Source organism: Drosophila sulfurigaster, chromosome X, assembly GCF_023558435.1.
Source record: "Drosophila sulfurigaster albostrigata strain 15112-1811.04 chromosome X, ASM2355843v2, whole genome shotgun sequence".
NCBI classification, from domain to species: Eukaryota; Metazoa; Arthropoda; class Insecta; order Diptera; family Drosophilidae; genus Drosophila; species Drosophila sulfurigaster.
Window position 1 is genome coordinate 16,632,864 of NC_084885.1, and position 27,111 is coordinate 16,659,974.

Here is a 27,111-nt window from a genome sequence, read left to right on the forward strand (position 1 = left end):
TTATGAACTGCACAAAATGCTGAGTTGATTGCGTCAAGTTCATGACGTGCAAAATTCTTGGAAAAGCCATCACAATGTGAATCCCCTTAATATAATATATGCACTTGCTGAGAGAGAAATTAAATATGGATTAGAGATTGCTATTTGAGAATGATTTAGCTGCAGGAAATAAGTTCACACGTGTGAGTAAAATTAATTAAATAAATAGATGATAAAAGAAGATTTTCGATTAGTTTTTATTTTCGTTAAATCAATTGTAAAGCTTCAACAACCTGGATTAAATATTGTTATAGTAATTGTTGTAAGTTCAGTTATGTCTCGCAATTAAAATAAATAAATAAATAATAAAACGATATTGATTTAACAATTTATTGCTTAAGTGAATAACACAGAATTTTTAATTAAAGTTGAAAGCATTTTCAGTTTTTGCACATTTTTTTTTATTTTAATCGAATCAACTGTACTTTAGCACCATGATTTTAAATTATAAATTAATTGTAGAATAGATTTTGTTATTGTAAAAATAATTAAGAAGTGTTACCACCATCGAATAATATTTGTTTAATAATTTATTAGTTAACTGTTGAACTACACCGAATTTGTAGCTTGTTTTTGCAAAATATTTATCTATAGAAAATAAGTTCACACGTGTATTTAAATAACATACAAATAGTAAACAATATTTATTTAGCAAACTACACAAAATTTGTAAGCTAACTGCATTGCTTTAACATTTGTTAGTTGCCCAGTTTTTACGTTGCTTTTTTTTTTGTTAATTCAATTATGCATCTTCAGCAACATGATTTAGATTTTGCATTGAGCTTGATTGCTGCTTGACGTTTGACTGCTGTGGCTGTTGGTTGTTTGCTGGTTGCTGTTTGCTGTTGGCTGTTGGCTTTGAGCTTTGGCTAGTTGCATTGGCAATTAACTTGCAAAGTATCTGTGTGCTGTATCGCTGCTGATCCACTTGCAACTTTGCTGGCAGGCACTTGCCATCTGGTCATTGACCACTTGGCCACAAAATTCGTACCATGGGCTACACTCAATCACTTGGCCAAGAGCTAGAGCAAGAGCAGCCAACCAACAACAGCCAGCAACCGACAACAGCCAGCAACCAACAACCAGCAACCAACAAGCGACTGCAGGTTGGCTTGTTGGCTTGTCGTTTCGGTTTGCCGTTTTTGGTTGTTAGTGGCCACTTGCAACACACAACAGCAAAAGCAAAAACAGAAGTAACAACAACAACAACATCATCATCATCATCATCGTGATGCACATAGTTGCTAAAGAAAAAGCAGCCACAGAGAAAAAGAGAGAGAGAGAGAGAGAGAGCGAGAGCGAGAGCAACAAAAATGAATCAGAAAAATTGATTAAAGTTCTTGCAACGCGCGAGCGGCATCAATTACCTGTTGCGGCTTGGCTGTGGTTTTTGGGGCTGGCTACCAAAAGCAACAACACCAGCAACAACAACGAAATGTAGCTGAAGAAGCTTGTCCAATGAAAACAACAAAGACAACAACGCGGCAGGCAAAGTTAAATATGATTACAGCGCTTGGCTTTTAGTTTGAAGCATTTTTCAATATATGCGATAAAAAGTAAGCTTGTTGTTGCTGTTGCTGTTGCTGTTGTTACTGTTGCTGGTAGGTAGCTCGACTCGCCTGGTTGCTGTTGCATGGCATAATCAGGCAGAAATTGTTGGGAATTTCGTGAGCTGTTCGTGTCTTTCTGTGCAAACAGCAAATGTGCAGGGAGAAGCGAAGCGAAGGGAAAGGAAGGGAAGCGCTGAGCTGAGTTGAGTTGAGCTCAGCTGAAGCAACGTCTCCTTCGTGTAGTCAGGTTGCGGGCTTGGCTCTCTGCAGCATCAGCACAGCAACAACAGCTGCTAAAAGCATTTGTATACCCTTGCTTAGCGATCTACGGATTAAAGCTAAAAGGCATTCTAAATACCCTAACATCAAGTTTTATATTTGAATGTTTAAAGTATTGAAAACTTAACGAATTGAGCCGACAAATTTTTAAAGTTTTAAATTTATTCGTGTTTATTTCGATCATTTATACATATTTTTCACAGTATTTGGTTTTTACATATTTACATATATTTTTACTTTAAATATCAAATTTCTTCAAATTTGTTTTCTGTTCTTTATTTGAATTTTGTTGATTTTTTTGTTTCATCAATGGTAGCAGGTAGATATAAAATTAATAAAGAATCAAAATGTCTCTTAATAAAATAGAAAAAAACTCTTTTGAATGTTGAATATTCGTTTTCATATATTTTTTTACATTTGTGAATTTTTGAAATATATTAAGAAATTGTAAAATCTCATTTTGCATTTCATTACAATACAAAACATATTGCGAATTTTCTTTTCTATATCTTTAGACAAATGTATTATATTTTAAACTAAAAATTATTATACTATACCTATAAAAATATTTCAAATGAAGAGAATCTTTAAAGTTGCATACAATCTTTAAAGTTAGATACATGTCTTTATTATATATTGAATTCGAACTAATCTCGATAACATACAAATTATTAAATATTTTTTTAAATTTCGAAATTTTCATACAATACTTTACGAACTACAAAATGAAGAAAAAGAATACCATGCAAAGCCTATAACGAAAAGCGAATTATTATTTTAGAATGTTATGAATAGGAAATATATGTAGCTTTGTTTTCTTAAGCGCTTCTTTGTTGAAAAGATGTTTGAACTAATTGCTTGGCTTTTGGTGGTTTCTGCAGTGTATTGCCCTAGGGTATTGCAGGTTGTCCCTCTCGCTTTTCATCTCTCTCTCTCTCTCTCTCTCTCACTGGTTTTTTTTTTGTGTGATTGATGTTATTACATTTTCAACTCTCATGTGTGTGATTCGTCTCGCGATGTACGTGTGTAAGTTGTAAGTTGCAAGTGTATGTGTGTGTACGTGTGTGTGTGTGTGTGTGTGTGTTGGGTGCTGAGAAAGAAAGCGCTTAATTGCTTTTGAATGCTTTCGTGAGCTGCATTCGCCGCCGCTAGCAAAAGAAACAGACGGCGTCTCACTGAACCAAGTCGCGCTTGTTTATGAAATGAACAACAAAAAATGTATAAAGAAAAACCAAACCAACAAACAAAAAAAAACGTAAAAGAAAAAAAATGTAAAATCATTAAGCCTAAGTCCACTCAGACAGACAACAAACTCAAGCAGCAATAAAAGAAGCTGCGCAGACTCGCGGCTTCCGTCATTGTTGTTGTTAATGTTGTTTTAGAGTTTTCGACTTTTGTTGTTATTATTGTTGTTGTTGTAGAGTGTAGCATGCATTCAAGTTGAAAATGTCAGCGCTCGGTAGTGGCATCTGCTATAAAAATAACAACAACAGCAACAGCAACCGCAACAACGATGTGTACTACTTGCCGAGCTGAATGAACACTTGACTAGTTGCAAATATGCAAAAGCTTTATTGAAAGCAAACAGCTAAAAATATCAATTGAAAATGTCATTGGGTCAAATAAGAATATATGTATGTATGTAAATCAAGTATTTGTCTTTTTGCATTATTTTCGCTTATAAATTATAATATATTAAAGTAATCAATTCAGTAGTTGAAAATATATTTATTATGAGTTCTTTAACATATTTTGTTTGCTAAATATTCGTGTACTACGTTCTCTACTTTCTTAGTTTTTAAGGTAACTTCAAAATTGTAAAACATTCTTTTTAAGCAGTTTTATTATCAGTTTTTCATTATTCTAAAGGGAAACATATCGTATTACTATATTTTTTATTTTCAGTGAGATATTAAAATGTAGTTTCTCAAAATTAGAAATTTATAATTGAATACTTTATTATCATTAAGTGTTTTACATATCAAACAAGTCAGAAAACTACAGTCGAGTGTGCTCGACTGTGATATACCCGGTACCCATTCTGAATAAAAGCAAATCAGTGCAGTATTTATTTTATAATATACCAAAATAATATACGTGCGGTATTTACTTTCATGTATACCAAAATAATATACTGCAAAATACTAAAAATTATGCCGAAGTATTTATTTGGTATATGGATATATCACTACATTCGAAATATATGTACCATAGTCAAAATATACCAAAAATATACCAGGGTATAAAAAAGTTTTGCTAAACATAGTACAGACTAAAAATAAATGTAACATTGCAAGGGGGAATGTACAACTCAAATAAAATTACAAAACTGAGCTGCAGCAGAAAATGGAGGGTAATGAATGCGTTGTTTTTTCTTTGAAAATATTAAAAGTACTCGTACTTGCACAACTAAGAAGTTTCTAATTCGCAACGACTGCTGTTGCAGGCTTCGAGTTGGGGTTTACTATATACCCTGTATCCCAATTGCAGTTGGATGATGTAAAAGACAAGTCACAAGTCAGGAGAAATTCACAATAAAGCAGCTAATAGAGTCGGATAAAGTATTTTGCAGTCCAGCATACACTTTGCTTGGCATAATGCAACTTGTTTGTTGTTGAAAATAAAGAGTGTGCGCTCTCTCTCTCTCTCTTTCTCTCAATCTTTCTCTTTCGTTCGTCTTCTGCACATTTTGCAACATTTAAGCAGTTAAAGCAGTTGCGGCACGTTGCTCAGCGAATGATGCTGCAGGCTGCAAACAATTTCTACAGCATCATTAATGGCTAGTCTTCTCTGCGGCAGCTCCTCTACAATAGCAAGAGATGTCTTGTCTTGCAACTCGGGCTGATCAAGGCAGCAGCAATAGGAGCAGCAGCAGCAACAACGATGGCAACCAACAGGCAGCCAACAATGTTTATTGGTAGTTGTGTTATTGACTGTCTTTTTGTCTGGGCCTGCAAAGATTGTTTTCGTCGTCGTCGTCGTCGCCGTCTCTCCTTTTTTTTTTTCTTTTCTTTCAATTCCAAGAATTTAATCAAGGTGCATCTCCAAAGAAAAGGCCGCAAGCAATGAAGCGGCCAAACAACTGTGCGCCGTGCGCGTTGCCCAAATAGTTAAAGGGCAAACTAAATAAACATGGACAAATGTGACGACAACAACAACAACAGCAACAACAACAACAGTAACAAGAACACAAGGAGAACTTGCTCATAATGACGTGACGTTAATGAAATAGCCTCTTGTTGTAGTTTTCGTCGTGAAAATCATTTTGTAGATGCGCGTGAGCGATAAAATTTCAACACCCCTTTTTTTTTTTTTTTTTAGAAGATTTTGCCCGCGAGCGAACTTTGTGTGTGAAGCTGAAGCTAAACTTGGGAGTAAAAAATACGTAAACTAAAGTAAGCCAAAGTACGTGTAGCCATAGACAGACATTGTGTGTTAGAGAGAAGAGTAACTTTAGAAGTTGTTAGATACTCTACTTTGCTATATATGAATGTATGTATGGAGTAGTATCTTTTGTGGTGTTTCATTATGACATTCAAAGCGCTGATTTTGGGCTACAAATGCCAAAGCCACCTGCACAAGACTCTTCTCGAGACACTGACACAACTCTCTGCTGGGAGTTTCACACGCTCGAGATACGTGTGTAGTGTGGTAGTTGTTGTTGTTGTTGTTGTTGTCTTCTCGTTTCATTTGGTTTTGGTTTTGCTTTTCTTTTGTTTTGTCTGACTGCTTTGGTTTTTCGTCTTTCGACGGCAACAGCTGGCCGGTGTTTGAAAAATCTTCGTTTCTCGTTTTTTTTTTTTTTTTTGTATCTAATCAATTTGCTGGCGCACAATAGAGGAGTGTGTTAGCTGTTGTGTGTGTGTGTGAAAAGAACCACGGCGAGCGATACGGATACGACAGCTGGCTGTGACTTTATTGTTTTGTATCTGTCAGATACTTTTGCTCTGTGAACGTGTTGTGCAGGAACATCATCCAAGGCGGCCAACAATTAAATACAAATTAAAGCAGCGCCCCAAAAAAAAAAGATACATATTTATTTGTATCTACCAGATACTCGTCGCTGTACAGCGCCAAAGTTTAACTAATGAGCCCCATACACAAAGTATTTGTATGTATTCTAGATACTTTTCGTTGTATGCTGGGCTTTGTTTAGTTTGAACGCGCTTTTGCTTTGCTTTGCTTTGCTTTAACTCTGCCTACCTGCGAGAGTATCTGCAAGATGTGCATCTTATTGTTGTCTGGCAAGGATCGGCTTGAATTGGGAAACCGGTTTTCTGCTCAAGCAAAGCACCACAAAGGCTTCATCATCAGCAGCAGCAGCAGCTCTTAACTACAACTACCACTATTATTTGTGTTTTTTGTGTGTTCTCTGTGTTCTGTTTTCTGTGTTGAATACTTTTTCTCGTTTGGCTGCGATTTTTGATAAATGAAATGTTACACCTGCCGATATACATACATAACATAACATAACACATACAATGTATGTATGTAGTCGCTGTATTATGCTTAAATTATGCATATTGCCTGCTTTATGCTGCCTTTGCAAAATGCAACATAATTATTATTATTACACAAGGCTACACACAACAACTAATCATGCATTTATTGCCAGCACTTTTTCATTGCAATTTGCAGGTAGTCTCATTATAATTATGATTAAATTTGCAAATTACGGAATGCCAAAGAGTATTTTGTGAGAGCAAAAATAACAACAGCTTAATTTGTAATTTCAACTACATATGTCAGCGGAATAATGCGATATGTGGCAGTTTTTATTTGAGTTGAAAATCTTTAATAAAGGATAATAGTAGTTGAATTTTTATTTGTGGTATAAACTATTGTTGAAGGACATTGTAAGATTTATTATATTCGATACACATAAGGTAGAAGTGTACTATAACTTTATAGAACGACTACTTACAATAGTTCTTTGTTACTTTGACTAACAATATGGTATATTTTGCACTCTATACTATATTATATATATATACCAAAAGTAGCATTTGGTGTATTATTAGTATTATTACGGTATATTAATTTGGAATACTTTAAAATTTATTTTTGACTGACAGTCTGGTATATTTTGCACACTATGGTATATTTTGTGTTTTATGGTATCTTTTACACATTATGGTATATTTCGAATGACTCAGTATTTTCGATCACCTGGTATTTTTTCGGTATATTAATTTGATATATGTATTTGAAAATGAATATTACACTGTTTTACTTTTATTCACAATAGATAGCGAGTATTTTACAGTCGAGCACACTCAACTGTTGCTTTTTTTACTTGTTTTAATTTTAAGTTTTTACAAATTGTACGCTATGTAAAATTATCTTCACAGAATCTTTCGAGCTCAGAGAAGCTGGGTCCTGTGATTTGAGATATTCAAAAAAAAAATTGGTGCCCATTGCTTTAAATCGTTTGCCCATGTTTGCCCAGGAAAAAATTTTTTTTGCCCACCCTTAGTTTCGAAATTATGAAAAATTTTTTTTTTTCGAAAATTCAAAAATTTTTTTTTCAAAATTTTTTTGAGGAAATCGCTTTAAAATCGTTTGCCCATGTTTGCCCATCTTTTAGTTTTTCGAAAAAAATTTTTCGTTTTCGAAATTTTGAATTTTGAAAAATTTTGACATTTTTTTCGGCATGAATGACTCAAACTCGATAGCCCACACCTCGAAATTATGAAAACTAAAGCTCTACAACGGTCGCCTTAAGTGTTTTCAAGTCTGCCCATATCTCAGAATTTCAAAATTTTGAAAAATTTTAAGGTTTTCAACTTTTTTGATTGCCCATACAAATTCCTCGTTTGCCCAATTTTCAAAGTCTCAAAATTTTGCCAAATTTCAAAATTTTTCAAATTTTTTTGACTTTTTCAGACTGCCCATTCGCTATTTTCGTTTGCCCACCCTTTAGAATTTCAAAATTTTGCCGAATTCCAAAATTTTCATACTTTTTGATTTCAGCCTATGGCCCATACAAATTCATCGTTTGCCCAATTTTTAAAGTCTCAAATTTTTGCCAAATTTCAAAATTTTTCAAATTTTTTTTAACTTTTTCAGACTGCCCATTCGCTATTTTCGTTTGCCCACCCTTTAGAATTTCAAAATTTTGTCGAATTCCAAAAATTTTCATACTTTTTTGATTTCAGCCTATGGCCCATACAAATTCATCGTTTGCCCAATATTTAAAGTCTCCAATTTTTGCAAATTTCAAAATTTTTCAAATTTTTTTGACTTTTTCAGACTGCCCATTCGCTATTTTCGTTTGCCCACCCTTTAGAATTTCAAAATTTTGCCGAATTCCAAAAATTTTCATACTTTTTTGATTTCAGCCTATGGCCCATACAAATTCATCGTTTGCCCAATTTTCAAAGTCTCAAATTTTTGCCAAATTTCAAAATTTTTCAAATTTTTTGACTTTTCAGACTGCCCATTCGCTATTTTCGTTTGCCCACCCTTTAGAATTTCAAAATTTTGCCGAATTCCAAAAATTTTCATACTTTTTTGATTTCAGCCTATGGCCCATACAAATTCATCGTTTGCCCAATTTTCAAAGTCTCAAATTTTTGCCAAATTTCAAATTTTTTCAAATTTTTTTGACTTTTTCAGACTGCCCATTCGCTATTTTCGTTTGCCCACCCTTTAGAATTTCAAAATTTTTCCGAATTCCAAAAATTTTCATACTTTTTTGATTTCAGCCTATGGCCCATACAAATTCATCGTTTGCCCAATTTCCAAAGTCTCAAATTTTTGCCAAATTTCAAAATTTTTCAAATTTTTTTTACTTTTTCAGACTGCCCATTCGCTATATTCGTTTGCCCACCCTTTAGAATTTCAAAATTTTGCCGAATTCCAAAAATTTTCATACTTTTTTGATTTCAGCCTATGGCCCATACAAATTCATCGTTTGCCCAATTTTCAAAGTCTCAAATTTTTGCCAAATTTCAAAATTTTTCAAATTTTTTGACTTTTCAGACTGCCCATTCGCTATTTTCGTTTGCCCACCCTTTAAAATTTCAAAATTTTGCCGAATTCCAAAAATGTTCATACTTTTTTGATTTCAGCCTATGGCCCATACAAATTCATCGTTTGCCCAATTTTCAAAGTCTCAAATTTTTGCCAAATTTCAAAATTCAAATATTTTAAAAATATAACATAAGTTGTGTTTTCAAACATTTTCTCGCCCCGCGATTTATTCGCGCGCGATTATTCGCTCGCGATTTATTCGTTATTTTATTTATTATTTAAAAAATGTTTGAAATATTCAAAATATGTTAAAAACATAACAAAAGTTGTGTTTTCAAAGCAACTTAAAATAAGGGACATTTTTCTTGGTCAAAAGAATATCATATACGCACTTGGATTCGCTCGCGATTCGCCTGCGATTTATTCGCGCGATTCGCTCGCGATTATTAGTTATTTAATAATACTTCAATTATAATATTCAAATATTTTAAAAATATAACATAACAAAGTTCATATGCAAAAACCTTAGTTATTTAATAAATACTTCAATTATTATATTCAAATATTTTAAAAATATAACATAAGTTGTGTTTTCAAACATTTTCGCAGGCGAATCGCGATTCGTCTGCGATTCGCCCGCGATCCGCCTGCGATTCGCTTGCGATCCGCCTGCGATCCGCCTGCGATTCGCCTGCGATTCGCTTGCGATTCGCTTGCGATCCGCCTGCGATTCGCTTGCGATCCGCTTGCGATCCGCTTGCGATTCGCCTGCGATTCGCTTGCGATTCGCTTGCGATCCGCCTGCGATTCGCCTGCGATTCGCTTGCGATCCGGCTGCGATTCGCTTGCGATCCGCCTGCGATTCGCTTGCGATCCGCCTGCGATTCGCTTGCGATCCGCTTGCGATTCGCCTGCGATCCGCCTGCGATTTGCTTGCGATCCGCCTGTGATCCGACTGCGATCCGCTTGCAATTCGCCTGCGATCCGCCTGTGATCCGACTGCGATTCACATGCGATACGGTTGCGATTCGGTTGCGATTCGCATGCGATACGGTTGCGATTCGGTTGCGATTCGCATGCGGTTCGGTTGCGATTCGCATGCGATTCGCCTGCGATTCGGTTGCGATTCGGTTGCGATTCGCCTGCGATTCGGTTGCGATTCTTCTGCGATTCGGTTGCGATTCGCCTGCGATTCGGTTGCGATTCGCCTGCGATTCGGTTGCGATTCGCCTGCGATTCGGTTGCGATTCGCATGCGATTCGCTTGCGATTCGGTTGCGATTTTTGAAAAAAAGTTCAAACCTTAGTTATTTAATAATACTTCAATTATTATATTCAAATATTTAAAAAATATAACATAAGTTGTGTTTTCAGACATTTTCTCGCCCTGCGATTCGCATGCGATTCGCCTGCGGTTCGGCTGCGATTCGGTTGCGATTTGCATGCGATTCGGTTGCGATTCGCATGTGATTCGGTTGCGATTCGCATGCGATTCGCTTGCGATTCGGTTGCGATTCGGTTGCGATTCGCATGCGATTCGCTTGCGATTCGGTTGCGATTCGGTTGCGATTCGCATGTGATTCGGTTGCGATTCGCATGCGATTCGCATGCGATTCGGCTGCGATTCGCCTGCGATTCGGTTGCGATTCGCATGCGGTTCGGTTGCGATTCGCATGCGATTCGGTTGCGATTCGGTTGCGATTCGCATGCGATTCGGTTGCGATTCGGTTGCGATTCGCATGCGATTCGGTTGCGATTCGCCTGCGATTCGGTTGCGATTCGCCTGCGATTCGGTTGCGATTCGGTTGCGATTCGCATGCGATTCGCCTGCGATTCGGTTGCGATTCGCCTGCGATTCGGTTGCGATTCGCCTGCGATTCGGTTCCGATTCGCCTGCGATTCGGTTGCGATTCGCATGCGATTCGCCTGCGATTCGCCTGCGATTCGGTTGCGATTCGGTTGCGATTTTTGAAAAAAAGTTCAAACCTTAGTTATTTAATAATACTTCAATTATTATATTCAAATATTTAAAAAATATAACATAAGTTGTGTTTTCAGACATTTTCTCGCCCTGCGATTCGCCTGCGATTCGCTTGCGATTCGCCTCGGTTGCGATTCGGTTGCGATTCGCTGCGATTCGGTTGCGATTCGGTTGCGATTCGGTTGCGATTCGCCTGCGATTCGGTTGCGATTCGCCTGCGATTCGGTTGCGATTCTTCTGCGATTCGCCTGCGATTCGCCTGCGATTCGCATGCGATTCGCTTGCGATTCGGTTGCGATTCGGTTGCGATTCGCATGCGATTCGGTTGCGATTCGGTTGCGATTCGCCTGCGATTCGCCTCGGTTGCGATTCGGTTGCGATTCGCCTGCGATTCGGTTCCGATTCGGTTGCGATTTTTGAAAAAAAGTTCAAACCTTAGTTATTTAATAATACTTCAATTATTATATTCAAATATTTAAAAAATATAACATAAGTTGTGTTTTCAGACATTTTCTCGCCCTGCGATTCGCATGCGATTCGCATGCGATTCGGTTGCGATTCGCATGCGGTTCGGTTGCGATTCGCCTGCGATTCGGTTGCGATTCGGTTGCGATTCGCCTGCGATTCGGTTGCGATTCTTCTGCGATTCGGTAGCGATTCGCCTGCGATTCGCTTGCGATTCGCCTGCGATTCGGTTGCGATTCGCCTGCGATTCGGTTGCGATTCGGTTGCGATTTTTGAAAAAAAGTTCAAACCTTAGTTATTTAATAATTCGCATGCGATTCGGTTGCGATTCGGTTGCGATTCGCATGCGATTCGCATGCGGTTCGGTTGCGATTCGCCTGCGATTCGGTTGCGATTCGGTTGCGATTCGCATGCGATTCGGTTGCGATTCGGTTGCGATTCGCATGCGATTCGGTTGCGATTCGGTTGCGATTCGGTTGCGATTCGCATGCGATTCGGTTGCGATTCGCCTGCGGTTCGCCTGCGGTTCGGTTGCGATTCGCATGCGATTCGCCTGCGATTCGGTTGCGATTCGCATGCGATTCGGTTGCGATTCGCATGCGATTCGGTTGCGATTCGCATGTGATTCGGTTGCGATTCGCATGTGATTCGGTTGCGATTCGCATGCGATTCGGTTGCGATTCGCATGCGATTCGGTTGCGATTCGCATGTGATTCGGTTGCGATTCGCATGTGATTCGGTTGCGATTCGCATGCGATTCGCTTGCGATTCGGTTGCGATTTTTGAAAAAAAGTTCAAACCTTAGTTATTTAATAATACTTCAATTATTATATTCAAATATTTAAAAAATATAACATAAGTTGTGTTTTCAGACATTTTCTCGCCCTGCGATTCGCATGCGATTCGGTTGCGATTCGGTTGCGATTCGGTTGCGATTCGGATGCGATTCGGTTGCGATTCGGTTGCGATTCGCCTGCGATTCGCATGCGATTCGCCTGCGGTTCGGTTGCGATTCGCATGCGATTCGCCTGCGATTCGGTTGCGATTCGCATGCGATTCGGTTGCGATTCGCATGTAATTCGGTTGCGATTCGGTTGCGATTCGCATGCGGTTCGGTTGCGATTCGCATGCGGTTCGGTTGCGATTCGCATGCGATTCGCCTGCGATTCGCATGCGATTCGGTTGCGATTTTTGAAAAAAAGTTCAAACCTTAGTTATTTAATAATACTTCAATTATTATATTCAAATATTTAAAAAATATAACATAAGTTGTGTTTTCAGACATTTTCTCGCCCTGCGATCCGCCTGTGATCCGCCTGCGATCCGCTTGCGATTCGCCTGCGATCCGCCTGTGATCCGACTGCGATCCGCCTGCGATCCGCCTGCGATTCGCCTGCGATCCGCTTGCGATCCGCCTGCGATTCGCTTGCGATTCGCCTGCGATCCGCCTGCGATTCGCTTGCGATCCGCCTGCGATTCTCCCACGATTTATTCGCATTATTATTTAAAAAATTTTTGAAAAAGTTCATATGCAAAAACCTTAGTTATTTAATAATACTTCAATTATTATATTCAAATATTTTTAAAATATAACATAAGTTGTGTTTTCAAACATTTTCTAGCCCCGCGATTTATTCGCGCGCGATTATTCGCTCGCGATTTATTCGTTTTTTTATTTATTATTTAAAATTTTTTTGAAATATTCAAAATATGTTAAAAACATAACATAAGTTGTGTTTTCAAACATTTTCTTCAAGCAACTTAAAATAAGGGACATTTTACTTGGTCAAAAGAATATCATATACGCACTTGGATTCGCTCGCGATTCGCCTGCGATTTATTCGCGCGATTCGCCTGCGATTTATTCGCGCGATTCGCTCGCGATTATTAGTTATTTAATAATACTTCAATTATAATATTCAAATATTTTAAAAATATAACATAACAAAGATCATATGCAAAAACCTTAGTTATTTAATAATACTTCAATTATTATATTCAAATATTTTAAAAATATCACATAAGTTGTGTTCGCCTGCGATCCGCCTGCGATCCGCCTGCGATCCGCCTGCGATTCGCCTGCGATTCGCTTGCGATTCGCTTGCGATCCGCTTGCGATTCGCCTGAGATCCGCCTGCGATCCGCCTGCGATCCGCTTGCGATTCGCCTGCAATCCGCCTGCGATCCGCCTGCGATTCGCCTGCGATCCGCTTGCGATCCGCCTGCGATTCGCTTGCGATTTGCCTGCGATCCGCTTGCGATCCGCCTGCGATTCGCTTGCGATCCGCCTGCGATTCGCCTGTGATCCGACTGCGATCCGCTTGCGATTCGCCTGTGATCCGACTGTGATCCGACTGCGATTCGCCTGCGATCCGCTTGCGATCCGCCTGCGATCCGCCTGCGATTTGCTTGCGATTCGCTAGCGATCCGCTTGCGATTCGCCTGTGATCCGACTGTGATCCGACTGCGATTCGCCTGCGATCCGCTTGCGATCCGCCTGCGATCCGCCTGCGATCCGCCTGCGATTTGCTTGCGATTCGCTAGCGATCCGCCTGCGATTCGCTTGCGATCCGCCTGCGATTCGCCTGCGATCCGCTTGCGATCCGCCTGTAATCCGACTGCGATTCGATTGCGATCCGCTTGCGATCCGCCTGTGATCCGACTGCGATCCGCTTGCGATTCGACTGTGATCCGACTGCGATTCGCCTGCGATCCGCTTGCGATCCGCCTGCGATCCGCCTGCGATCCGCCTGCGATCCGCCTGCGATTCGCCTGCGATCCGCCTGTGATCCGACTGCGATCCGCTTGCGATTCGCCTGCGATCCGCCTGTGATCCGCCTGCGATCCGCTTGCGATTCGCCTGCGATCGGCCTGTGATTCGCCTGCGATCCGCTTGCGATCCGTCTGCGATCCGCTTGCGATCCGTCTGCGATCCGCTTGCGATCCGCCTGTGATCCGACAGGCGAATCGCAATCAATACAATAATTGAAGTATTATTAAATAACTAAGGTTTTTGCATATGAACTTTTTTTCAAAAATTATTTAAATAATAATGCGGATAAACGTGGGAGAATCGCAGGCGAATCGCAGGGGGATCGCGGGCGCAAGCGAATCGCAGGAGGTTTTTGCATATGAACTTTGTTATGTTATATTTTGAATATTTCAAACATTTTTTAAATAATAAATAAACAAGTAAGAAAGCTACAGTCGAATGTACTCGACTGTGAGATACCCTCTACCCATTTTGAATAAAAGCAATATATTTTGCGGTATTATTCTCAAAATATACCGAATATACTGCAAAAAATACTAAAAATATACCAAATTGTATATGTGGTATATCGATATAGTACCGCATTCAAAATATACCATAGACGGCACAATATACCAGATTGTCGGCCAAAGCAACTCAGACCCCTAGTAAGTAGGCGTTTTTGCCCATACAAAAGTATTTCTTTAATAACTTCCACAATTTTTGTCTGATCGCAACCAAATTTTCAGGGATCATAACTACTATAGTTATTACTGTATATACTAAAATTCGTAACTCTAGCTTTAAATTATTATTCGATTTTTTTGATTTGCAGGGGCGGAAGTGGGCGTGGCAAAAATTTAAAACAAACTTGATCTGCGTGCAAACATAACAAATGCTGTCGAAAAAAAATTATAGCTCTATCTCTTATAGTCTCTGAGATCTAGGTGTTCATACGGACAGACGGACAGACGGACATGGCTATATCGTCTCGGCTGTTGACGCTGATCAAGAATATATATACTTTATAGTGTCGGAGATGCCTCCTTCTACCTGTTACATACATTTCCTGCCGGCACAAAGTTATAATACCCTTCTACCCTATGGGTAGCGGGTATAAAAAACGAATAAATCGCGAGCGAATAATCGCTCGCGAATAAATCTCGGGGCGAGAAAATGTTTGAAAACACAACTTATGTTATATTTTTAAAATATTTGAATATAATAATTGAAGTATTATTAAATAACTAAGGTTTTTGCATATGAACTTTTTTTCAAAAATTATTTAAATAATAATGCGAATAAATCGTGGGAGAATCGCAGGCGGATCGCAAGCGAATCGCAGGCGGATCGCAAGCGAATCGCAGGCGGATCGCGGGCGAATCGCAGGCGAACACAACTTATGTGATATTTTTAAAATATTTGAATTTTGAAATTTGGCAAAAATTTGAGACTTTGAAAATTGGGCAAACGATGAATTTGTATGGGCCATAGGCTGAAATCAAAAAAGTATGAAAATTTTTGGAATTCGGCAAAATTTTGAAATTCTAAAGGGTGGGCAAACGAAAATAGCGAATGGGCAGTCTGAAAAAGTCAAAAAAATTTGAAAAATTTTGAAATTTGGCAAAATTTTGAGATTTTGAAAATTGGGCAAACGATGAATTTGTATGGGCAATCAAAAAAGTTGAAAACCTTAAAATTTTTCAAAATTTTGAAATTCTGAGATATGGGCAGACTTGAAAACACTTGAGGCTACCGTTGTAGAGCTTTAGTTTTCATAATTTCGAGGTGTGGGCTATCGAGTTTGAGTCATTCATGCCGAAAAAATGTCAAAATTTTTCAAAATTCAAAATTTCGAAAACGAAAAATTTTTTCGAAAAACTAAAAGATGGGCAAACATGGGCAAACGATTTTAAAGCGATTTCCGCAAAAAAATGTTGAAAAAAAAAATTTTTGAATTTTCGAAAAAAAAAATTTTTTCATAATTTCGAAACTAAGGGTGGGCAAAAAAAAATTTTTCCTGGGCAAACATGGGCAAACGATTTAAAGCAATGAGCACCAATTTTTTTTTGAATATCTCAAATCACTGGACCCAGCTTCTCTGAGCTAATCTTTCGAATACTTTTATAAATATTTGAAATTAATCAAAACAGTCCTGAGATACTATATAAACATTTTTACATTTGGGCGTCTCCCAATCCAGTAATTTTTCTGGGCTGTAGTCAGCTTTGCTGCTTCATGTTATATATGGGAGTTTTATTTTTTTTGCTTTTGCTGTTTTTTGTCAACCGGACTTGGGTCTCTGTGTGTAGCTGTAGTAGTTACTTCAACGCATTTGGCTTTTCGAGTTTTAGTTATTGTTGTGTGTTTTGTGCTGCTGCTGTTGCTGTTGTTGTTGGGGACTTCCTGTCACGTCTGCCACATAAAAAATGCTGCAGGCCTTCACATTACAAAAAACAGACGACTGTCAAAGAATTTGCAACAAGGCAACGAAACTTTCGGCAGCTGCGTTTCAAAAGAAAATACCACAAACACCAAAAAAAAAAATGAAGGGGGGAGCACTGTAAACGACATATGCCAAACTGCACCGAGAAAGTGTGTCTCTGAACTAAAGTGAGACTTACAAATGACCACAAAACAACAACAAAGTGGCACGAGGCGATTCCAATATACGACCTGCAACTTCCTTGTGTCAATGTGAGTGCAACATAAAATGGTCGAGTATATGATAAGCTAACAAACTTGTAAATAAAATAGCGAATGCCATAATAAATAGTTCACATGCACTTTTCCTTTTTCTTTTGCTTCTTCATTATTTAGTATATTATTACCTAATATACGAGTAGTATCTATAAATATTTCACTTAAGAGCCACAACTGGCAATGGAAAGATGAGCTGTTTCAAAGGATGTCAAACATTGCTGTTTTGATTATTTCCTAATATAAGTACTGTCTACGAACATTTATCTCACTTAACGGTCACAATGGAAAAATTAACTGTTTAGCCAAAGTATGTAAAGTGATGCATGAAATTTTATCACTCCTGTTTTTTTTTTGCTTTATTTGTTTATTTTTTATTAATATACTGTCGATGAGCATATATCTCACTTAACTGCCACACTTGGAATTTAAAAACCAAAACGTTGAAAGTAGTTTTTGTTATTCTTTGCTCATTCTTTACTTTTGGTATATTATACTAGTTAATACTTGGCTGTACGGCCACAACTGATACTGATAAAAGGATTGAAGTATTTTCTTTAGTTGAATTTTTAGTAAAGCAATTACTTTCCAAGCTAAGTAAATATTGCTAAAATGTTGCCGCTAAGCGAAAGCGAAAGCGAGGCAAAGCGAGCAATTGATCTGCCGCCTGTTGAAATGTGAACTGTGTTTCCCAGCTCAATTAGCTTGTCGGCTTATCTATGCTCTCGCTGAGTTGAGTTGGCCACAGCCCACAGTCAACGCAAGCGACATTCGCCCCCGCTCAGTGGATCACTCAGAGCAAAGACGAGCGACGCTGCTGAACGCCGCATCCAATTGGCTATTCAAGCAATTATCGCAGCAGTGCTGTAAATGCGATTTTCATCCTTGTCCGGCCAACAAACAAGCCAAGTGTTGGGGACCGCCCACAGTGCCGCCACAGCTAATGCAATTACGCCCAAGATAAAGTGCAGTGACGATATATACAAATTGCCTTGTCGACTGGTTTTGTTTTTCTCATCTTCTCTGTTCTCTGTTCTCTGTTGTTGCTTCTTGTTCTACTCTTCGGCAAGTTGTCCCGCCATATCTTTGACATCCTTTGTCTCATTAACATTCAGTGTCACATAATCAAGCCGCCGTTGTTGGCAGTGTATAACTATATGTCTATATGTCTATGGCCATACTACATCTATCTCTCACTAGAGCCCTGAACGTTGTGAACATGTTGGACCAAAGTGAACTTTATTGCTCCAGGACCCGTTAGCTTTTTATAAGCTCCCTGTTCTCCATGTCGTCCTTCCACACACGCTCTCTTTATCTTCCTGTCCCGCCTCTTTTATGGCCAGTGGCAATTTTTTGCTGCCTTGTTTTCAACTTAATTCTTTTCCTTTTTTGTTGCGCTCTCTTCCTTTTTGTTGCTGTTGCTGTTGCGGCGGCTGCGTCAATTCTTGACGCAAATTACAAACTGTTGCACATTCTGAACATTCTCGTGTCGGTCTCTCTTTCTCTCTCATTCTCCCACTTTTTCTCGACCAATTTCTCTGTCAGTCGTTCTCGCATTCCCTTCATCTTGCTTTCTTTATGTATTTGTATCTCTCTGTTGGTCAAGCACAATTTTAACCCTTTCCCCAATCAGGGAATGCTTTTTTGCCCGCTGTTGCAATTTTAAAATACCCTATAGCCCTTGATTGCAAGTAAAAGAAAGGGTAGCTTAGAATTAGGATGTCATTTTTGCTCAGCGTTAATTTATTGTCTTTTTCTTTTAGGGTGAAATGCTGAAAAACTTACAATTTCGTTTATTATTTTTCAATTTCTGCATTTTGCCGTATATTTTTTATACTGAATACACAATATTTTGAGGTCGTTACTTAAATATAGTTTGATGTTAAGTTGAAGCTTAATTGTCTATAGTATTTAATTTTTGTAGATTCAGTATATTTTTTATACTGAATACACAGTATTTTGTGTTCGAGCACGCTTTGTGGATTGCTTAAAAATATTTTGATGCTTTAGCTGAAACTCAATTTGTCAAGCGTTTCATTTTTGTCTACTATATTAAGCAGTATCTTCTAATCGAGCACGCTTTGTAAACATTCTTTTCTTTTGCGCTTGTTGCCTTGGTTTTTGCCTTTTTGTTGTTGTTGGCGCATTTGTTTGACAAGCACCACGTATGACATGGTCGTGAGGTCGGTTAACGAAGAGGCTGGAGGCCGCAGGCTGCGTTTGTTGGTGTCGAGGGCGGTGGCCCATGCCGGCGCTTGTTGCAATATTAAAAATGATATGAAATCAACAACTGACCAGTCACACACACACACACACACACACACTAGCACACAAACAGACAGACAGACAGACAGAGAGTCAGAGCGGGCAAAAGAGTTACTGGAGCATAGCGTAAGCAAGGGGCCAAATGCCAGATGAATGTGAAGTGTGGGGGTCTCTCATTCCAGTACTTGGACAGCAAACAGACAGAGTCACAAAGCTGCTGCAGTTTGCTGCTGAGTGTGTGTGCTAGTGTGTGTGTGTGTGTGTGTGTGTGTGTGTGTGTGTCAAAGTGACAGCAAAACAAGCGCTTGATTTGGAATGAGCACCTCGGAAGAAGAGAACTCAACTGGGCTGCACTTTGACAAGTTAAGGGTCTGGCTTCAAAATTGAGATGAGCAGATAAGTCGTTTGTTGCAGTGAAAGCTCCTAGAAAATCGTCACAACATGAGCTTTCATTTAACTTAAAGCTGCGCTTAGCAGTGGAAATGGCGACACTCTTGTGAGTTTACACTATTTTAAGAAATTATCATTCTTATACAGTTTTTAGTTTTGTTTCAGATAGTTAATAGAATAGAATAGAATATATACATTGTTGTCAATTTTTTCCATTTTATTTGTAAATTTATTTGTAATTTGTAAATTGATCTATTTTATTGATCATATATTTTATGGCTCATGTTATTAATATTCCAATATTTTGATATATGTATTATATCATGTTATTTTATATATATTTTATGCCTTGATTTCATAATGTCATGTTATATGTGTCAATTGTGATAGATTAAAGTAAAGCTCCCTTAAATCGAGTCAGGAGCTTTCTGCGAACTTAAAGCTGCGTGCAGTAGCCCAGTTATATAAATTTTCTACTTATTTTATATTCAGATTATATTCCTTTACTATCGATTTGTTTTGTCTTTTGTGATATGCACAAATATGATCGTTATTAATCATTAATCTTTAAAGTTTTGTAGTACTGTTTTTAAATATTATTTTTAGACCCGAAAGTATGAGTTGACTTTTATTTTAAATATTATTATTCATGCGCGCTTAAGTTTTGCTTTTTGCTACCGTGCACGATTGTGATTGATTAATTTTCTGTGGGGATTATTTGTCATAACAGTTAAGCAAGCAAATAAGATAGTTGTGTTGAAAAATGTAATTGATATGCTAACAACGGGGAGAGAATTTGCAAAATATGCTAAATATAAATTGATAAGCAAATGTGTATTATACACTTATTATATATAAATTGATGTGACGTCAATGCCAAGCAACGGCTACGGCGAAGGCGGCAGCAAATTGATGACTGCGGTTTAAGCCCATTCAACAATGCAAAATAAAAAGGGGTCGGCCATAATTGAAAAGATGGAAAGCGCGCTGGCTGATTGTGTATTGACCGTTTTCGCTTTATGTTATGAATCGCAGCGACCCGTTTAATATGTGCAATGCGCAAAGCAAAGCGCGATGCTTCCGCGCTGTCATTGTTGCTTTTCCTCCATCGTCTCCATCGTCGTAGTCGTAGTCGTAACTAACTTAACTAACTAGTTGCTGTTCTTGCTGATGCATATCCTATTACGGTTTCCGTTGCGGTCGCCGTCGCTTAAAAGATTCCACAGCACACCGAGAGGGAGACGAGAGTCAAGAGTGGCAACTGTAGATGCCGCTTGGTTTCTGATTACCCCCTCTCATTACACCAGTCCAGAGTCAAGTTTGCGTCTTTTTATTTGACTTGCCAGTGCCAAATGCAAATTTGCTTTAAGTAATGAGTTTCTGGTTTTTTGTTTCTCTCCCACCAAATTGTAGTTATGTTTTAAGTAAGAGCATTAACTGTTCGATATGGCAAAGCTTTAATATCATTTATTCTCTCTTCCTCTTTTGCAGCAGGACGCAGCATTGAAACTGAAACTGAAACTGAAACCGAGTCGGAACTGCAACGACAACTTCGAGCAACTGTCATTGTCTTCTGGCTTGGCAGTGGGCAACATTTTAATTGAAAAACTTTTGCCAGTCCATCCCCATCCCCATTCCCATCCAACTGACTGAAATATGACTGTCAAATTGGCGAAACTCTTTGGCAGCAGCAGCAGCAGCAACAGCAACGGCGGAGGCAGCAACAATAAATCTAACAACAGCAACAGTGCGGCAACTAATGCAAGTGGCAGTGTTGCAGCAACAGCTAATGGGCAACAACAGCCGCCGCCATTGCCGCCACCGAATGCCAATATGAAGCTCATCAAGTACTACGATCCCCATCATCATCATCATCATCACCAGCATCACAATCATCATCATCATCATCAGCCGGCGGCAATGACCATCTACGGTCATGCGTATGAGTGCAACGTGGATTTGGAGGATGACTACGATGACAACAACATGTGCATGCAACGCAATCATCCGTACAACAATTCGCAGCGTCCGCTGCTTGGCGAGCGTCGTCCACAGCTCACCTTGATGACCGCAGTGGGCAAAAAGAAGACAGCAGCAGCAGCAGCAGCCACACCAACAACAACAACAGTTCCCATGGCTGGGATACCATTGCCAGCGCCGCCATTGCCACCACAGCGACAGCTGAGCAACAACAGTGCTTGCATCTCGCCCTATGTGCAACAGCAGAAGCGCGATAGCGTCAAGGGATTGCATGGCTTCAATGACTTTGATGTGCTCTCACAGCAATACAATCAGCATTTGCAGAGCAGCCCGCACATTGGTTATCCATACGGTAGTCCGCCGTCGCCCACCGTGCAGTCGAGTGACTTTTGTTTCGACACCGACAGGCAGCAACGCGAACGTGAACGCGAGCAATCCTTTAAGGCCATTTCGAGTAGCAGCAGCAGCAGCAGCAACAACTCGACAGCCACCACAAAATCGAATTGTAGCTCCAATTCGGCGCCACGTTATGGCAACGTCAGTGGGTATCAGGATACGGCAACAACTACACCATATTATCTAGAGCAGTCACAGCGACCAGCAGCAACCACTACACAACAGCAGCAACAGCAACACTGCTTGTTGACGCAGTCGTCACGTTTCGAGGATGATTTCTGCACGCGTCGCAATGTGGACTTTGTGGCAAGTCAAGCAGCAGCAGCTGCAACTGAAGGTGGACCCTTCATCTTTGGCATCTCACATGAGCAACAGCAAACGGATTATGGCCATCGTCGTTGCAGCATCAGCAGTCAACACAGCAACAGCAACAGCAACAACATAATTACCAACTCGAACAACAGTAATTGCAAAACCAACAACAACAATCTCAATCGGCCTGTGATAAATGCCACGCCCACGCTCAAGGAACACAATGCACTGGTAAGTAGCCGCCATCATTAGATCTTTATTTTTGCATTTCCTTGCCTCCTTGCATCCCCCCCTTAAATTTGGCCAGACTTTGTAGGGTAATTAGCATTTGCTGCCAAGCCAAGCTCTTCAGCTTTTCTCGCCTTCGCCTAGTAAAAGTTGCTTTCCCTCGTCCGTCATGGCAGATAAAATTAATTAGTGCGTTTTATGCAATTATTTCATTTTGAGAGTTTTATTTTTAATGAGCCAACAACAAGAGCAGGACACAAAGTTTAGCTTCACCAAATGCTATCTAATTAACATCGCACTTTAAATCTTACCATCCGGCCATCTATGGCACCTCTCTCTCACTCCACTCTCTCTCTCTCTCTGTTTATATAGCATTGTTAATTACAGCAATTCAAATACAGTTCAACAAATATTTCGCGCATTTTATGTAGTTTGTGATGATTTTTTCCATTTACTTTTTTTGTGCTTTTTAATTTAAAAACGAAGAATCTTATTTGCTTTAGTTGTAGAATATTTTAATTGCAATGTGAGCGCTTCAATTAAATCATATTTCTGCTAAAATAATTACGGAAATATGTTTTATATTTTATGTAAATACTCGTAAGTACACAGAAAGACACGATTTTAGTTGGAATTTAGGTATATTTTATATTATAACAGATGTATAAATTGCTTCATAAAAATTGCAATAATGGTTGCCTACAATGATGATTATGATTCCTAAAAATTTGGGAACAAAAACTGTAGAAGTTATATAAGAAAAAAATTCCTACTCTTTACGGATCTTAGCTGCTTTGGCGGACAATCTGGTATATGGTATATTTTTAATGTACTATATCAATATACAAAATATCGAATTCGGCATATTTTCAGTATTTTGTGGTATATATATATATATACATATATTTTTATTTATTTATTTTATAATTTATTTTAATATATTTATTTATATATATATATATATTAAAATCAAGTATATTAAAATACTGAAATAAAATAAAGTACTAAAATATATACTGAAATAAATCAAAATGCTAAAATTAAATATACTAAAATCAAATATAATAAAATACTAAAATAAATAATGAACCAAAAAATAAAATAATATACTAAAATAAAATAAATACCATAATATTGGACATATTTTGAGTAGCATAGTATTTGGAAACAAATTCCTACTCTTTACGGATCTTAGCTGCTTTGGCGGACAATCTGGTATATGGTATATTTTTAATGTACTATATCAATATACAACATATCGAATTTGGCATATTTTCAGTATTTTGTGGTATACTAATTCGGTATATTTTACTTTTATTTACGGAAAAACAACAAATAATAAAAAAAATAAACTACAATACATTTTAAATGAAAGCATTTAAAAATAAAGCAAATCGGTAAAAAAATATTGAGTGTTCAAGTATGTTATGAAGATTTGTGAAAATGTGCAATGAAAACTGCATGAAATTGTTACAAGTTCTTACAAACGCTTCTCATAATCGACAAGATGAAAGAACAAACTGCGACTATAGTAAACACTTTGCAAGCAAAAGGCTTTAAACCGCAACAACAATAACAGATTGCAGTTCTGAGGCAGTTGGCAGTTGGCAGCTGATGGCGGCTTGAGAATTTCACAGCATGCAAAGCAATTACAGATCTCTCTCTCTGTGAGAGAAAGAGAGAGAGAGAGAGTCTCTTAGAGACTGAGTCTGGGAGTCGTGAGTGAAGGTGGCAAGCAAACTTTAACAATTGACTGTTTTGTTGGCGGAGGCCAACGTCAGGGCTTAAGAGTTTACCGTTTGTTGTTGCTGCTGCTGCTTCGAATGCTGGCAACATTTTCATTGCACATCTGTCTATTCTGATAATGGGCAAGGCTGCTCACCTACGACTTGCCAAGCTGCCGACTGTCGACTGTCGACCGTCGACTGCAAGCAAACAAACAAACTGATGGACATACAAAACGCAAGAGTACAATTCTGAAAGAATGGCTGAGAAAGGGAATAGTAATGGGAATCAGAAGCAGAGAATTGGAATGGAAATGGAGAGAATCGGAGAATGGCGGCTGGCAATGTAAGCAGGCACACACACACACACTCACATACACACACACACACACACAGAAAGCCATGTCAGTGTCTGTCCGAAGCAAGTACGCAGTGGCTTTCATAGCTGGCCAAAGCTTCAACAGACGGCGATGACGATGATGATTTGACTGCAACAACTATTTTTTTTTGCTGTTGCTGCTGCTGCTGCTGTTGCTTTCCCCTCCACATCCCATTAATGCCAAGCAAATTAAAATGTTGCGCAAATAAAATGTAAGAAATTTCCACGTTGCTGCTGCAGTGAAAGGCAATGAACGAACGAAAAAGAAAATAAAATTAAGGAAAACTGCTAAGGGAAGAGCACAGAAAAAAGAAAAGAACTGAATTGCGCTCATCGAGCAAAATTAAAACACATTTCGTAAATTAATAATGCAATGAATGCATGAGTCGCCGACAGAGTCGGACAGCCAAGAGAACAGAGATAGGAAGAAAAAGAGAGAGAGAGAGAGATAAAAGAGGGAAGTTGTCGCTAGAACTTTGCACAGAAATGAACTGAGTAACCAGCCAAAAATGCTGCTAGCCGGAACAACTAATGAACCCAACTAAATGAAACTGCGAAACTACGGAACTGCAACTGATCCAATTGATGCTTAGCACAAGAAATTAAGCTAATTATAAATGCTTCACGTCTAGAAGGTCATCAAAGTCGAGGTCGCCACGATCAAGTCTCGATGATGATGTTGGTTGGCAAATCGCACGTTTCACTTGCGAGATGAATGAACAAGACGTGTGAGAATATTGCAGTCGAAGATGCTTTTATTAAGATATGCAAATGTGTTTTTTATGCTAATAGTATTTAATTGAGTAGCGCGGTGAATTTTAGTTCTGTGTGAAATTCAACTTTTTTTAAGAAAACATTTTACGTTTGCAGTTTAATAAAATAAAATACTAAAATAAAATACTGAAATAAAATAATATACTAAAATCAAATATAATAAATATACAAGTATATAAAAAATATTAAAATCAAGTATATTAAAATACTGAAATAAAATAAAGTACTAAAATATATACTGAAATAAATAAAAACTCTAAATATACTAAAATCAAAAATATAATAAAATACTAAAATAAATAATATACCAAAAAATAAAATAATATACTAAAATAAAATAAATACCATAATATTGGACACAAATTTTGTTAACCAACGTTTTCTTTAAATTGTTTGTAGGTCTTTTTTAATCTATCAGAAGGTGACTAGTAAATGGTAGAAAGACACTCTCTTATTTAAAGATTGAACCATAATAAGTTAGTTGATACAAATATTATTTTGATTACAAATTAACTATTTGAATCAACTATTTTTACTCGTTAAAAGTTAAATTCTAACGTATAACAGCTCATCCATAACTTTCTGAGAATCACTTGTGTTTAGTAGCTAAATGAACTGTAAAAAGTCGAATGTACAGTTCTTTTTCGCTTGTCAGTTAAGTGACTTAGACAAATAATTCACTTAATATTTACATTAATTGCGTTTTGCACCTCAGTGAAAATGCGGCGCTAGGCAAAATGAAATTGACAACTCACAGTGAAGTCGCTTAATTGCCAAACTCCATGAGAGATGGTGACAAGAGCGTTGGTTCTCATTATTTTAATTGGCGGCGCCAATATCATTGGCAACTCCAAGGGAGCGAAGCAGCGAAAGCGATCGAAGAGAGTGAGGAGAAAGTACGATGAGTGAGAGATGTAATTGTGCATATGCTTTTATTTTGTATTCGCATCGACGATTGCAGTTAAATGAGCATCATCAAATTACTGCAACTTATGCCATTCTCCTTTCCCCAATTGACGGAGTTCATTAAGTAATTGCCTGATGCACACTTGCCACACATTGTAATCTTTCCTTTTTTGTTTTTGTTTGTTGTTTTGTTTTTTGCTGCCACACATTGTATGAAAGTAAAGCGCGGCAATTGCTGATTTCGAATGCGACGCCAAATCGGGTCATCATTGGAATCGCATTGATTTGTCATAAACAAGACAATAAATCGCGACTATAAATAAACTGAGCCATGAATGTGCATTGAGTTTTTTGTGGCAACTATAATAGTGTGCACAAGGTTGCGGTTTAATGCAACTATACATATGCAACAGCCTCACAAAAACAGCTTCAACTGCAGCTGCAACAACAATAACAAGAGCAACTAAAAGCGTAAAATACACGAAATCGATTCAAATCGAATTGAGAGTTCATTGATAGCCTTTCAAATCAATTGCAATATGCTAAAAATGAAAAAGTTAGTGTTCATTTGTTAAGCAATAATAATAAAAAACAACATTAACAACAACATTTGATTAAAAGTAAAACGACCATTATAGAAACTGATTTAAAAAGCAAATGAATTTAACTGTGGAAGAAACGTAATTATATAAAATGTAAAAAAATTGCAGTATTTAAATTATATTTCAATGCGAAATTTATATTTTTAGTATATTTATATTTTGATATAATATAGAAAAAAAAATACTAGAAAAGAAGCTTATGAATAATAACAATATGTGCAAATTATGGAAATTTTGTATTGATCAGATTAACAACTCACATTATTTATTTGTCTTTATAATATTGAATTTCGTATTTTTTTGATATTGCAATATGATTTGATTTGAATCTGAGCAATTCGATGATTTCTTCTTTGAATAACTGGCAAGATTATCGCTGCTCCTCGAGTGCTCTTAATAAGCTTTGAAAGTTAAG

At 38.0% G+C, this 27,111-nt stretch overlaps 1 protein-coding gene across 2 annotated transcripts in view; it reads left to right on the forward strand.

Moving 5' to 3' along the window:
- The window catches only part of LOC133849113 (homeobox protein 13), an 85,283-nt gene that overhangs the window by 30,017 nt on the left and 28,155 nt on the right, over positions 1-27,111 (forward strand). The window contains exon 3 of one of the 2 annotated variants that reach the window (XM_062284996.1): positions 20,890-22,314. In XM_062284996.1, the coding sequence (XP_062140980.1) occupies positions 21,052-22,314 (1,263 nt within the window). In that variant the 5' untranslated portion in view covers positions 20,890-21,051. Of the gene's footprint in view, positions 1-20,886; positions 22,315-27,111 lie in introns of both variants that reach the window. The other variant, XM_062284995.1, reaches the window with a different exon arrangement.